This window comes from Macadamia integrifolia, chromosome 12 (assembly GCF_013358625.1).
Source record: "Macadamia integrifolia cultivar HAES 741 chromosome 12, SCU_Mint_v3, whole genome shotgun sequence".
NCBI classification, from domain to species: Eukaryota; Viridiplantae; Streptophyta; class Magnoliopsida; order Proteales; family Proteaceae; genus Macadamia; species Macadamia integrifolia.
Window position 1 is genome coordinate 10,226,698 of NC_056568.1, and position 14,489 is coordinate 10,241,186.

General features: G+C 36.4%; 1 protein-coding gene across 3 annotated transcripts; it reads right to left on the bottom strand.

Moving 5' to 3' along the window:
* Positions 1–1,812: 1,812 nt before the first annotated feature.
* Positions 1,813–11,140, bottom strand: LOC122058255 (lactoylglutathione lyase). 3 transcript variants are annotated; one of them, XM_042620860.1, is made up of 9 exons: positions 10,933–11,140; positions 10,508–10,627; positions 10,308–10,369; positions 9,322–9,382; positions 8,783–8,862; positions 8,612–8,682; positions 6,861–6,950; positions 3,784–3,905; positions 1,813–2,062 (listed from the first exon to the last, which is right to left on the bottom strand). In XM_042620860.1, the coding sequence occupies exons 2-8, from the start codon at positions 10,598–10,600 to the stop codon at positions 3,805–3,807; spliced, it is 558 nt and encodes a 185-aa protein (XP_042476794.1). In that variant the 5' UTR covers positions 10,601–10,627; positions 10,933–11,140; the 3' UTR covers positions 1,813–2,062; positions 3,784–3,804. The 3 variants fall into 3 exon arrangements, with proteins under 3 accessions (XP_042476794.1, XP_042476792.1, XP_042476793.1); XM_042620858.1 differs by lacking the exon at positions 10,933–11,140 and adding an exon at positions 10,713–10,926; XM_042620859.1 differs by lacking the exon at positions 10,933–11,140 and adding an exon at positions 10,713–10,926 and having other exon boundaries at positions 1,813–2,165.
* Positions 11,141–14,489: the final 3,349 nt, after the last annotated feature.

Below are 14,489 nucleotides of genomic sequence, written 5' to 3' on the forward strand. Positions count from 1 at the left end.
CAAGGCTAGACAATTGGGGTATGCATCCCCAGGTGTTGATAGATGTTGAATAATGTGTTTAAGTTGTCCCAACCGTTGGATGAATTGGAGATAAATGGATGGTTGGAGAGGATTTATTATTATTATTATTATTATTATTAGCTGAATTGGTTCGTAATTTCGTATCGATATGATTTCAAAATCAAATTATCACCTTTTGTTTTAGAGACCTACATTTTGACTGTTGTTATAGTAAACACCAACAAATACAAAAATAAACAGCCAATAGATTTGCACAACACAGAGATTTAACGAGGTTCACACATCGGTGTGGTGTACTACGTCCTCTGGTGAAGAAGAAAATGTTTTAATATGTAGAAGAGAGAATACACCCAAGCAGTGACGAGGAAACTCGCCCTGAAACTCTAGTTCGAAAAACCCCAAATTATAATAACTTGCTCAACAAGAAGATAATATTTTATATACTCCAAGTCATGGGTCGATCCTATCAGCCCAACCCCTCTGCTTCCATCACAGATCTCAGAAAACTTCTCATTTAGGTCACTACCAAAATATATCGGAGAGAGTCATTCTTTAAAACAAGTCTAGAATTCAAGGCAAACTTAACAATTGTATCAACAAGTCTGTATCAGTATCAGATCCAATTGATACCAATACACTAATACAATAGCGAGATTTAAAATCATGGTGGAGATGTGAAAGCTGTTCTAATGTAACAAGGGCTTGTTCTTGCCCTTTCTCCAACCCTTTGTGCTCTGACCAGTGGCCACAAGCATCTAACATGAATTAGATTAGATAGATCGAGTTAATAGGGAAAAAAAAAGAGATTAGATAGATCTTGCTCACATGTCAAGTTCCAACAAAATCGGTTTTGGCCAATTTTAATCCTAAAATAAAAAAATACTCGCCAAATGTCAAAATAAAACTATGAAAATCTAATTTAAAAAAAAAAATTTGAAAACAAGACAGAATATGCCAATAAATGGGAATATATATGGCAGAATCTGAGTATGAAACTCCAAATGCAATCAATTTAGACCTGTTTCTAGCAATATGATTGAAATTACCACATTATCCTTCCACATGGAAAACCTTAATCTGGGACCCACAGACACTTTCTAGACCTGCTGATTGCCTAGTCATGTGATCCATATATCAGCATGATGTTGAGGAGACACAAGGGCATCAACAAGTGTGGTGTTTATATTGGGAAAATTACATGATTATCCACTTTTGGGTTTTCCTTTACAAAATTACCCACAAAAGGTTTTGGTTAACAAAAATACCCAAAATTGGGTTTGGTTTTACAAAACTATCCACCCAAAGTTTCAGTTAACAAAAATACCTAAAATCAGGTTTGGGTTTACAAAACTACCCAAAATAGTGAGTCTTCATCTTCCACATATAATAATGTTTTTTTTTATTACTGAAACTTTAAATGGGTAGTTTTGTAAACCCAAACTCAATTTTGGATATTTTTGTTAACTTAAACTTTAAATGGGTAATTTTGTAAAAGAAAACCTAATTTTGAATATTTTTGTTAACTGAAACTTTTGATGGGTAATTTTGTAAAGGGAAACCCGTAAGTGGGTAATCAAGTAATTTTCCCGTTTATATTTCACAGGAGTGGGGCCATCATTTCACCCCCTCTGCATCTGGGTGGACACCAAGTCACGGGATCTTTTTTCCCAAAGAAAAAGAATAGAAACTTCAATAATAGACCTCTGTTTTTGGGTTGAACTTTTTTCCATTTTAATGGTTATGCTAGTGTCGTTTTGAATGGCTAAAAATTGATGTGGTTCTCTTTGGGAATGAATGAACACTAATTTGAAGTTTTTTTATTAACTGTATGCTCATCGAGTTAAATTACAGAGCAGCTCAAGGCCGTAAGCCTGAAACATATTTAAGCAACTAAGACATTACAATCCACATGAACTGTCAAAATATAAGAGCAATACAGGAGGAAACCTTGATATTTAATACTCTAAATCAAGGACCAAAGTCCATTATTGTAGTGAGAACCACAGATAAGTAGCACAGTAGGAATTCCAACTTGAATCTCCTGCACCAAAACCAAAAATCTCTTAAGTTTCCTCGTACTTGATGGCTTCCAATTCGCAAAGAAAAATGGCCTTGAACACGCAATTTTGAGGCAAACAGTAGGTCTGAAAAATAGATTAAACAGAAATTGTTCAGCAAAATATCCTTATGATTTGATAAATCTCATTTCTTCACAAGCCTGAGAAGACATAGACCCAAGGATTAAAATATCGGTATCGATTGCCGTATCGATCGACCAAAATTAAGATACGTATCGGAGGGTATTGTATCGTATCGAAAATACGCTAACATACGTTAAAGATACACACATAAATGGATAGAAAATATTTTTTAAAATACTTTTGCGTAAAGAATTTGTTAAAAAAAAAAACTATTGATAACATGTATTATGCATAAACACTAAATTGAGGGTATTGCACGAAGAATTCAAGGTTTGTAGTTGTCCCATATATGTAACATCCTTGTTCCCAACCTTGATTTCTATTTTAGTTAGAGAGAAATATGACTGGCAGCAACTTTGAAACAAAAACCCCTCAAAAAATCGTGTTTTCTGAAAAATTACCCATCTTAGCCATTATATGACCGTAGCGCACTGTATCGGTACATACCGATACTCACCGATACGTACCGATCGATACATATCAATACTCACCGATATGTACCAATAAATACATACCGACATTCACCGATACTTACCGATACTTACCGATACATACCGAAACGTACATTTCACCTCGATTTTATATTTTTCATAGAGTCGTATCGATGCACATCATATTGTATCGATGTGTATCAATGGTGTATTGATGCATATCGATATGCATCGTGGGATATATATCGATACGAAAGGATTTTAAAAATTCTATGTATCGTATCGACGTGTATCATATCGGTCGGTTAAATTTAAGATACGTATCAAAAGGTATCGGAGATACTTTAAACCATGATAGACCTAACACTCCATACAAGACCATGGACCATGCCAGAGTTTGGGGATCAAATGGCCGTGTTCACTAAATCTGGACCAAACTAGATGGGTTGGACTACTATTTGAATCATTCCCAGTCAAACATCACAATCAGCAGGAGCCAGGAGGTGCTGGACATCAAGATTGTTTGTTATTCTGGATTTGGGCAGAACTGTTTCCACAAACTCTTTAACCTTAGGTTGGCATTTCAGTTTTCCCCTTATTCCCAATCAATGACCCCAGTTTGATTTCCATTCCCAAAGAACGTCTTCAGATTCAACTTTCATGGTTGTTCAAAGGGGGAATAAGGGGACAGCTGGTACAGTGATGCCTTCTGAGATTTAAGAAGCATTGGTTGCAGTGCACTCTCCAGTCCAGTAGGCTTGGCAACAACACTAGCACCACACCGGACTTTTGGACATTCAGTCAAAGATGACTCGGTAGTCATGTTTGGGGATTTCTGGACCAGGTGGTGCATGGAGAGTGTCCAATTTGACTAGGCACATTAAAGTCCCACCCACAGTTTGAGAACTGAACATTAAGGGCAATAATTCTCGAACACATGCTGGGTCATACTGTTGAAATAGGCAACAAAACTTGACACGTGTTCAGTCAAAAGGGTACCCTACCTACCAATTGTGAACAGTGAAACCAGCCCTCCATTTGGTGGAAATAGTTGCCATATAGATTACACAGATAGGATGATTAACAGAAAGAAAGTCAAAAGCAGAAAAGAGGGATGGAGAGCGACTTACCTAAGTTCTTATCATATTACATCAAGCAGCACCAGAAGTTAGCTGCCCAATGGTTTTAAGATCAAAGATCTCAATCCAGTAGCCATCAGGATCCTTAATGAAGGCAATTCCTTTCATTTTGCCTGCAACAATTCCAAAAGGTTTTTTTAAGACAGGTACCTTAATAACTTCTGAAGAATGACCATTGTCAATTTAAGAAAGAAAATAGAAAAACCAGAAGCATATCAAGGATAACAAATAGACAATCAATCAAAAAATTGTGGATGGAGAAATAAAACTGAAACCTAACATCGTTTTAATGCAGTCAGCTCCTTGGATGCCCAACTTTGAACCTTAATGCTGCTCTCACTGATTGCTTGCTTGCTGGGAAGATATCTTTGAAATATTATAAAATAGCTATATTTCATAACATACGAGGGATTTTGTCATTTCAGACATGGAATGGTGTGACTCAAACCAGTTACAGAATTAGGAAGGGGAAATTACTGCTTTCCTTATTTGACCCTCAGCATTTTATGTTTCAAAGAAATTACAAATCAGCCCATAATAGTCAAGGGGGCACCTAGCAGCTAGCACCTAGGCACCAAGGCAGTTTTCCCAGGTCCTAGGCCACCGGCAGCCAAGTTGTCTTAGTGCCCAGGTCCCAAAAAACATGGAAAAAGTGGGAGAGAAAGGGGTGAAAATTGGTAGCATGGGGGAGAAGAAACAGACCAAGGATGGAAGAATAAAAGGAAAAATAGGGAGAAGCAGTAGCAGCTGCTACTACCGCCAGAAAAGTTCTGGTGGCAGCCACTACCACCATTGTCCAACACAACCACATAGAAGAAGAATGGAGACAGAAGCAGTAGCAGTGCCTGCCACTGCTACAGGAGAAAGAAGAAAGAAGAAGAGGAGGAGGGAACCTATCCCGAGTCGCCGCTGCTTCCAGATTCAACTTCAACATCTCGTCCAAAATCCAATCTGATGAGTTGTCCGGCAAGGAGATGAATGGAAAGGGGAGGAAGAAGATAGATCTAAAGTTTTCTTTTATTATTATAGTGCTATGGCGGGAGCCTCGTCCACTGGGTACGCCCATTTTGTGAAGGTAAGTATTTTCTTATTTTACATCTTAGTCCTTTCATATTTAAAGTAAAAAAGGACCAAATTTTGTATTTAATACAAGAGACCCTTTTTCGAAATTAAAACCAAGAGAAGAAACTCCCATCTAACCTAAACCCCCATTGTGTATGTAACACCCTAGTTGCCTAGGCGCCTTCCCCTCCAAACTTGAAATTGTACAAAAATGTGTCATTTAGATGGCAATAATATTGCAGAAACAGGGGTGACAAAAAATTGCTTTTCTCGACCAACCATCATCCCAATAATATTGGTTGAGCACATTCCAAACAATGTAACCAAAAGCGGCCTGAAAGAATAGTCTCTGATGACATTAGGCATTAGGTCAAAAAATGATTTCATGCATGATAAATCCACCTGTATCACATTTTCACCAACACCTGACAGAAGGACCTTAGAACGGGAATAATGTGTCAGTTTGTTAACAAGTTCAAGCAATTACTACCCTAATCCAGTTGATACTAATCCTGACCCCAACTTGGGAATGAGACAAGGTGGCACAGTCCTTTAAGAAAGCAAAAGGGGGGTGGGGGGTGGGGGGAGGGGAGGCAAGAACAGGCAGGAAAAGGGAAAATGCACACATACACCCACCCACCACACACAACCAAGACAGGCTCAGTCCAATCCAATATTTTTTTTCTTTTAAATCCCAAATGACAAAAAACAAAAATGTACAAATAAGTTTCCCAATTAATTAAGCAAATGGATGAAGTTTCAAACAAAAAATAAAGAAACTAAAGAATGAAAAAAAGAAAATATCACAAACCTGAAAAACGATTCAGCCTGTATGCCTTTTATTTCTAAATTTAAAGAATATTTTCATATATCTAATCTGGAAAGCCAGCTTGTGTCCCATCAAAACTTAGAAAAGTTTAAATCTTAACAGGCCCAGCCAACAAGCACCCGTTAAAATTTAGTGACAAAACATCATTGTAATCAATGGACCCAACTGATAAATGTTGCATAGAAATAAAAATGTTTAGGGCATGCCTGTTGACAACTGAAGAGTTTGAGAGCAAAGGTCACCATCAACCTCCAAGAAATTGCAATCAATCAATGCCTAAATGACTTCGCAGGGAATAAATTGATCTAAAGAAAGATGACCACTCAGAAAGGAGGCCCAACTTCTCATGCAAACCTTTCTTAGCTACAGTGGATCACAAGCTAACAAGAATGATCAGAAAGATATTCCTGAGCTCATGGCTGTTGTCCAAGGAGCAACTGAGTTAGGAATGAAGGTATGATTGTCAATGCTCCTCCAGGGCACCCCGGGTTTTGCTGTAAAACAGGGGAAGTTAACTACTAGAAGTTGGATTAGTCTTGAGTTATTCTACATGAGTAAGCTTACTGCCATGATGTGCCCTATTGCAGATTTCTCCTCAAGTTAAAGATAATAATGTTGATTGTTTTTTAGGATATACCCACATAACATAAACCAAGCCATCAGCTTGCAGTAGATTAACTCACGCAACTTGGCCACCTAGACTTCTACTGAAGATTATTATCAGGGTCTTCAGTGACACTAAAATCATTTGCTGCTGAAGCACATGCTCACAACAAAAAACCTCAATCTTGACCTTGAATGGATAGTGGACATAACATTGTATTGGGATCAGCAATAAGATGCTACGCTTTCGCTAATAGAAATTAAATAAAAAAATTAATACGGATTAAGAAAAGAATAATATCACAATGGGCCAAAAATAGACGAAGCAAAAGAAAGAAAAAAAAAAAAACCCAGTGCACGAGGCTCCCCCTACTGCAAGGTCTGAGAGGGGAAAATGTGTGCAGCCCTACCCCCAGCTTCACAGGAGAGGCTGTTTCTAAGTTTTGAACCTGTGACCAACATGTTGCAATAGCAACTTAACTGTTGCACCACAGGCCCGCCCCAAATCTGATATTAATATCTAATGCATATAATTGAATGTCACATTTTAGTATTCTTGAAGGAAAAGAGTTACCATCATTAGGTCTTTTCACAAACTCGACTCCTAGACTTTCGAATCTCTCGCATGCCTTGTTTGTGTCATCAACGGTGATGCCTATATGGCCTGAAATCAAAAGCATGATTAAACAACTCACTAAAATAAGTGTCTCCATAGTAGAAGAATCATATATCAAACAATAATCAACAAATAAAATTATCTATACATAATACATCTCATATGCAAGCTGAGGGCAAAGACTCAGAAGTAGCATTAATTGGTACTGCCTAGAGATGTAAATAGTAAAAAAATAAATAAATAAATAACACAAACACAAACAAAAGATGACAAACTTTCCATTCAGCTTTCTTCAACCTGTTGAAACTGTAGTCAAACAGTCAGTAAAAACTCATGAATCCAGCTACTTGACTTTGGCTCTTGTACCATACTTTGAGATTCATAAGGCATCAATAGTTATTTGGGATCCCCCTTGATTCTTACTATCTTATTGGGATACCAAAAAGTGATAACTGTGCTATTTGCTTTACCCAAAGCAACAATATTGGGCACAATAAAACTAGGATATAGGATATGCACTAGCTCCTTAAAATACCTAACACCCAAGGGCCTTTGAACTCATGGATCAAGTCAGTACCCGTTATTAAACATGCACACACCATAAATTATGAACTGGAATTGCTACAAAGTACCACTTAATAGTTTGTAAAAATAAGAGCAACCTAGTGCACAAGGCTCTCAATATTGCAGGGTCTGGGAGGGGCAAATTTAACAATAATACCTTAGCAGCATTTACCATACATTATTACATCTAGAGCTTTTACTGTTATGTTGCAAGTTCATAATTGTTTTCTTCTTTTAATTTCTCTCTTTTTTTATGAGAGAGAAAAATAAAAAATTTATTGAAAAAAAAAAGAGGAAGAAATCAAAAAGTTTATACAGGATATAGTTATAAAATAAGATCAATAATCCCACGGAAAAATGTCCCTAAGTACACGGGCAAATGCATATACTGGAGAGTTGAGCAATCTAAGCATCCATAGGAATGAGATGATCACAGCTCCCATGAAAACTCAGACCCTGCAGCAAACCAACTGAATGCCATGGGCTGATCCTCCGATTTTATCTTCTCTTTTATCTTTATTTTAGGTCTTAATGCATGGTAGGTCAAGAGGGGGGCGAGGGCAACTGCCTCTTCTCAATTTGTATTACTGGGATATATTCCAATCCTCAACCGGGAAAGGGGAAAAAAATCTTTCTACATGTCAGATAGGAAAGTCAAAAAGTACATAAAACAAGGGAAGGTAACACTCCATCTGAAAATACACAAAAAACATGTATTTGAGAGAAGGCACCTCTCCTTGCATCTCCTTCACAATATGTCAAAACTATTAATATTTGTAAAGATACTTTCACACAAATGCCTTTCATCTAAGAGGATCAGGACTTTGCATACCACCTGGAATGGGAGAGGAATGATAAAATTCATAATTATGGGTGATCGAAAAATGATTACAAGCTCTGCTTGTTTAGGATGTAAATTAATGTTATGTATCACTAAAGGTTTTAGGCTCTGAATGGAAAACATGCAAATATTAAGTTATCACAACCATGAAGAGTAATTACCACCTGAAAACTCAGAAATCATACTGGAATTTCCAAAGGTGCAGATAAATATGGGAAATATGACTAATCTTCTTTAGCTATTTCTTAAAAATATTGGAATTGAGAAAGTTAAGTATTTGAAAATCAATAAATAAGGCACATACCAAAACCACGGGGTTCTGAGTTCCCAGTGTGGTAGCCTTTGAAGTCAGGATCACTTTCAGTGCCCCAATTACTGTTAGAAGCATTTGAATGTTAAGAGTAATAGCACAAAAAAGAAATCAATCATATAGGATTTCTACATCACGAAGCCATAAGGAACAGAGATCCCTTACTGTGTGAGCTCTATTGTAGCCAGCTTACTGAAGGTCCATACTGTTCGCTCAGAAGGACTAGTTGGAGCAGTTGCTGGATCCTAACCAGAAGAACATAATAATAAAAAAATTACCCATTACCAACGAGAAGCATGGTTCAAGTAATAATCGGATTGGGTGAATCGCCCAATTCAAATAAGAATCAATGAAACCAGATCTCAATTCCGGCCAATCCTATGAACCCTCTTTTGAATCACCCTGGTTTCATGTTTGATGTTCATTTTTTGCCATTGTTTGCTTCGTTTAGCCAGTTAAATAGCAGAAAATCAATGAAACTGACCCCTTATAGCAAGATCTCCAAGTTTATTGAATCAAAAGCTCCAATAAAATCACGGATTTTGGGAAATCTTTCGTTCCTCTTCCCAATTCAAATTTCTAGGTTCAAGCCAATTCCGGCCCAATACTGATGGAGGCCAATCCCATGTCCGATATACTTGAACCATGATGAGAAGGCCTACAACTAATGGTCTTTTTCACAGAAGTGATTTAATAGACTTTACCTCGTAGCCCATAAAGTACAGGGTGAACTTCATTTCTTCGAAATCCAGCCTCTTCAGTAACCTGAAATGGGAAGAAACATCATATATGTATGATCAGAATACCTACCAATGGATATGCAAAAAAGCACAAGGCAGCAGACAAAAAAAAAATGCAAAAACAGTCATAAAAATTTCAAAATTACCAATAATAAATAGAAAAATAACAGCAATGTCTCAGTATATCTCATTCAAAACTTGTATATAACTTGATCATACTATCAACTGCACAAACACAAAATTAAATGATTGGAAATTTGGTTCTTACAAATGAAGCTGTGACCATGAATTGGAGGGAGAAAATCTTTCTTTTTCTTTTTTTTTTTTTTCTCTCCTAAGGGTCTTCATTTGTTCCTAATGATAGGGATTCCAGTGTGGGTTTCAGAACCTAATAGTTCTATCACATCTAATACAAAATGCTAATTTGCTATTCAACAAAATCCTTTGAAACACCCCTTAGATCCAAGGTCATAGGATAGGCAATGGGAAGTGGCTCACGAGATATACTTGTGACATCCTTCAAAATGTGCTGCAATAAATGGCATCTCTTGCCCCAAACGTCAGTCAATGTACTATGCTAGTGGTAAGTCAGTAAGCCGCCTTTTTCATCCATTAATGTTCTTGGGGTTGTTATGGGATCAAACATGCGCTTATAAGAGTTATTTCAGATATATTGAATGCATTAACCCTCTTGTTGAAAAATTGGGCACAGTAACACCAATCTTTAGGCGAGATGAAAGCAAACATATTGCATAAACATGCACACACTCAGACATGCATTCCTATGTCTCCATAGACAAGAATGAACTCAATATGAAACAGACCATGCAGTCGGGAAGCTCAGATGATTCTGAATCATATATAAGAAATTGTGAATATAGTTTCTTATTCTTTTTCTTCTTGAATGTCTTAAGAACTAATTCAAAAAGAAATTCTCGGTAGGAACTTACTTCATGCCCAATACTCGAGAGTAGAAGTCAAGGCTGACTTTGGGATCTTTAATCCGATACATCTGCACAATAAGGTTTTATTATCAACAAATACTAATCAACAACAGATAGGGGAAGTTCTTTACAACCCAAATGATTAAAACAATAAATTAAAAGTGGAGGAACTTCAAAAGAAAAACAAATCAAAGCATTAAGCTCACAGTTTGTTGCATGAAGTATCCTTTAGTTGCTTCATCTGGGTTGGCATGGAGTCCCGGATTGTTCGAGGGAGATTCTTTCGGCTCCGACGCCATTGAAAACAATCGAAATCTATTGAAACCCTGCAAAAACCAATGGTGGAGAAGGAGAGATTAGTGGAATAGCGATTTCGGTGAAAACCCATGGAGAAGTGGATGGAAATGAGACCTTTGTCTTGTTAGAAAGAAAAATAGGGATTGAAGATGTGGAAGTTTTGGATGGAAATCTAAAGAGAAAATGACGAGAGAATGAAGTAGATACAGAGGATATAGCCATGAACAAGGAATGGCCGAGCAGAGCTCACTGTTTGATTCTAAGGAATTAAAAGTTAAAAAACGAGCGAAACTTGAAAAAAAAAAGGTCACCCACAGTCACAGATGCCACTCACCCCTAGTCCGCTTCGAAGCTGAAAGCTTTTCAAAGATTCTTCTTAATGGATCAATTGATTTGAGTATTGAGAGAGAGAGAGTGGGAGGCAGGTTCTTATAGACTGGAATCTACCGTCTATGGTACTCTAATAATAAAATTTCATTTTAGATGTTTTCTATTGTGGTGTGCTATTTTTTTAAGTGTTTGTGGAAATGTTTTGGGGCAGATGGCAAGAACAGCGTTAAACAGGTCGAATGTCCATATCAGAGAGGATAAGGATCAGATCGAAGACGACTCCAACTCCCCAAGTATTGGCTGATGACGATCCCATGCTTTCCCATGATACCCCTTAGTCCTTTCCCATGATAGTCCTTGGTCCTTACAACATGGCTCACCTCTTCCCATGATACTCCTTAGTCCTCACAACATGGCTCACCTTTTTTTTTTTTTTTTTTGATACAATATAGATCAGAGACATCAGAGTAATAGACTACGTTAAATCCTGATCGGTCAAAAAATGCCAAAAAAATATCTTTTTTGTCTGCATTTCAATTAAGTACTAATATCGATTACAATTATATGATTTGATCGATCCAGCCAACCCAATCTCAATACCTAAAATTGTGGTGTTCATGCTATACATTTTCTAATGTGGGGTGGTGTGGTGTGGGGTGGTGAGGGGTGCTAATCCCACATCAATTTTGTAAAAAAAATAATGGGAGTTAATAAGGCCTTGGGGTTCTCTCACTTTGTGAACTAAGTTTTAAGACAAATTCTTTTGATGTTTGTGTGATATGGTAGAAGTTCTTATCTTTATTATTTTTAATTAGTTTCTAGTAATTTTTAGTAAATAAAATTTTACTCCTGATAAATAATTCAATATTAATAGAAAAATCTAAGGAAAGACCACCACAACATTAAAATATAAAACAAAAGGTCATACACATAGCTGATAACAAAGCCTGATATGTAGTATCATTTCACATTCACTTTTTTCCTGAGACAGTCTCTCTTCTGCCCTCATTGGTTGGGCGTGGGGAGTCTATTACACGTAGATGATGTGTAGATTTCCTCCTCTTGGAAAGCAAATTGCGTTACTATTGAGTTTGACATGTGCTTGTCAAAAAATCTTGGTCTACAGATAGCATCAATAGCCCCGTGTCAAATTTCATATCCTAAATCAATCAAACATCCTCCTATATGTTGACATGCATTTCCATGTATATTCAGGAATACCTATGATGCACTAACCACTACTGCACACTCTCTCATTCTCCTAAGTTTTTAAATCTCCACTATACTATAATTTTAATATGTGAACAAGAAACCCTAGGATCCACCTATAAAATAAAAATAGGTCCCATTAAATCTATCACATGATAGACTTTTTAACTAGTTTAGTAATTTATCTGGGCATACCATTGTTAAAAGTTCTTTCTAATTATTGTTGTTGATGTCATTGTTGTTGTATGTGTTGTAATTTTAACAATATTTTTTTCTAGCATAGTTAATATTAGAAAACTATTTAAAGAATATCATATTTTTTCCCCTAAGGAGTATATCATCCACAAAATTATACTATATTAATATTTGGGAAAAGGTTCCCTGAATATGAAGCGTTGAAAACACCTACTCATATGGTTTTTTATATTCATTTTCTGAAGGAAAAAAATAAAAAAAACTATGCAGTGCTAATGAGCAGTACACCTTCTAGAATTTTTTTTTTTTTGTTATTATTGTTTTTCTCTCTCTTGACTTGATCACATAATCTCTATGTGAAAGATACCATCTCTTAAGTTGGCATTGGTGTGGCATGATAAATTTCCCCCACCTCACACTAGTGGCTTAGGGAACCTTCTTCCATATTTTATAAGGGAAAAAGAGAATTGCCTGGTGATATAGCCTCCGTACCCAAATACTGGGGTATTTGAAATTACCACCCAACCCTTTATGAAATAAAAGTTTCCAATAACAACAACTGCTTAGTGCAGTTGGTGAGCTGTGGTGTGTATAAAACCCATGCTCACTAGGAGGTCTCGAGTTCGAGTCTCCTAGCTGTTACCTACTTCCCTCCCTACCTATCAAAAAAAATACTAACATCTTTGCCTATTTTTACTGAAACCAGTTTTGAAACTTTTGTAATTGTTGAAAAAATGTGTCATTCTTAACTTTTTTTTTATTATTTTTTATTTATTTTTAGGTGGGGGTGGGTATTGGTTTGAAACTTAGCTAATTGATTAATGGGGCTATTGACATGATGTTTATAATTGCAATGCAACATGGACAACTACTAGTGCAACTATGGTAAGCCTTTTCATCTGAATCATGTAAAGAAATTCTCTTATGGGAAAAGATTCTTTGAGCCACTGGGTAGGGTAGTCTACTTTCGTTTCTGCCCGATAGCTTATTTGTGTGGGCTTATGTTTGTAGTTTGTACTTTCATCTCACTCCCTTCCTCTATAACCCCTTCTCTTTCTTTTCCTTTCTTTTTCTAAGCAGAGTTAGGATCTCGTACATTTCCTTTGTTCTGGCAACATGATGCCAATTTTGCTTCAAAGCCAATCTTTTTGTTCATCTTTTTCCTCCTCGTATGAAATGATCCCTTATTCTTCAATATAAAATACCATTTTATTATACCTCATTGGTGTGGTGCGATTCTCCTCTTAATTATATTATGTAGGTTTTCACCAAAAAGAAAAATCTACAAAATTGCCCGTCATGGCCTCATGGGTGTACTCTCAACGTGGCCCAAATATCCACAGCACGTACGGATGTAAAAGGACTGGGCTACAGTCAGGTGAGGGTTTAACCAGCCCAGCTTGCTGTTATATAGTTTGGGCCTCAGGCAGCTGGCCCGGTATTTACAGAAGTTATGAAAGCAATTAAGTCATATTTCAGTCTATTTACGATTGATTTCAATTAAATAAATAATATGAAAATAATAGGTTCAAACATGGATTATTGAATTAAAGTATCAGAATCAGATCGGTTGTATCAGTTAATTCGTATCTGTATTGTATCATTGGTATCGATTAAAGAGGCAGTGTTCCTTTAATTTTCGGCTGTTCTAGACAGATACAATCAAATACTCATCAATATCTGCAGAGATCGATACCATGAAATAAAAACCTAGGTTCAAATAAAAATAAAAAAATAAATTTTTTGTCATTCCCATAAGAAAAAATAATCCCATACAAGGTATATGACTAATTTTCCTCAGATTTTCATCATAAGTATAATATGAACAATAACAAAAAAATATTTAGCCTTAACTCAGTACCAGCCAAATTGAAAAATCTTAAGTAAATGGAATCGGTTACAGGGAGCCTTGTCCTCCAATCAACTTAATCTAAGATCATATTTGGGACAAATCGTAGATTTCTAATTTTTTATAAGATCCAAATCATACAATTGTGATCAAAACCCGGCACAATTACTCAAAAGATAGAGAGCACTGATTTTCATCCCCAATCACCACAGATATATATATATATATATATATATTACCTCCTCTAAACATAATCCCACCAAACACTGAAGACCATTTATAAAGAAAAGAAGGAAGAGGGGGGAGGG

Coding starts and splice junctions, on each gene's coding strand:
- LOC122058255 (XM_042620858.1), bottom strand. CDS start 10,820: ATGGCTATATCCTCTGTATCTACTTCATTCTCTCGTCATTTTCTCTTT. Junction 9,383..10,307: donor TCTCGAGTATTGGGCATGAA/GTAAGTTCCTAC, acceptor TTCCCATTTCAG/GTTACTGAAGAGGCTGGATT. Junction 3,906..6,860: donor TGTGAAAAGACCTAATGATG/GTAACTCTTTTC, acceptor GAATTGTTGCAG/GCAAAATGAAAGGAATTGCC.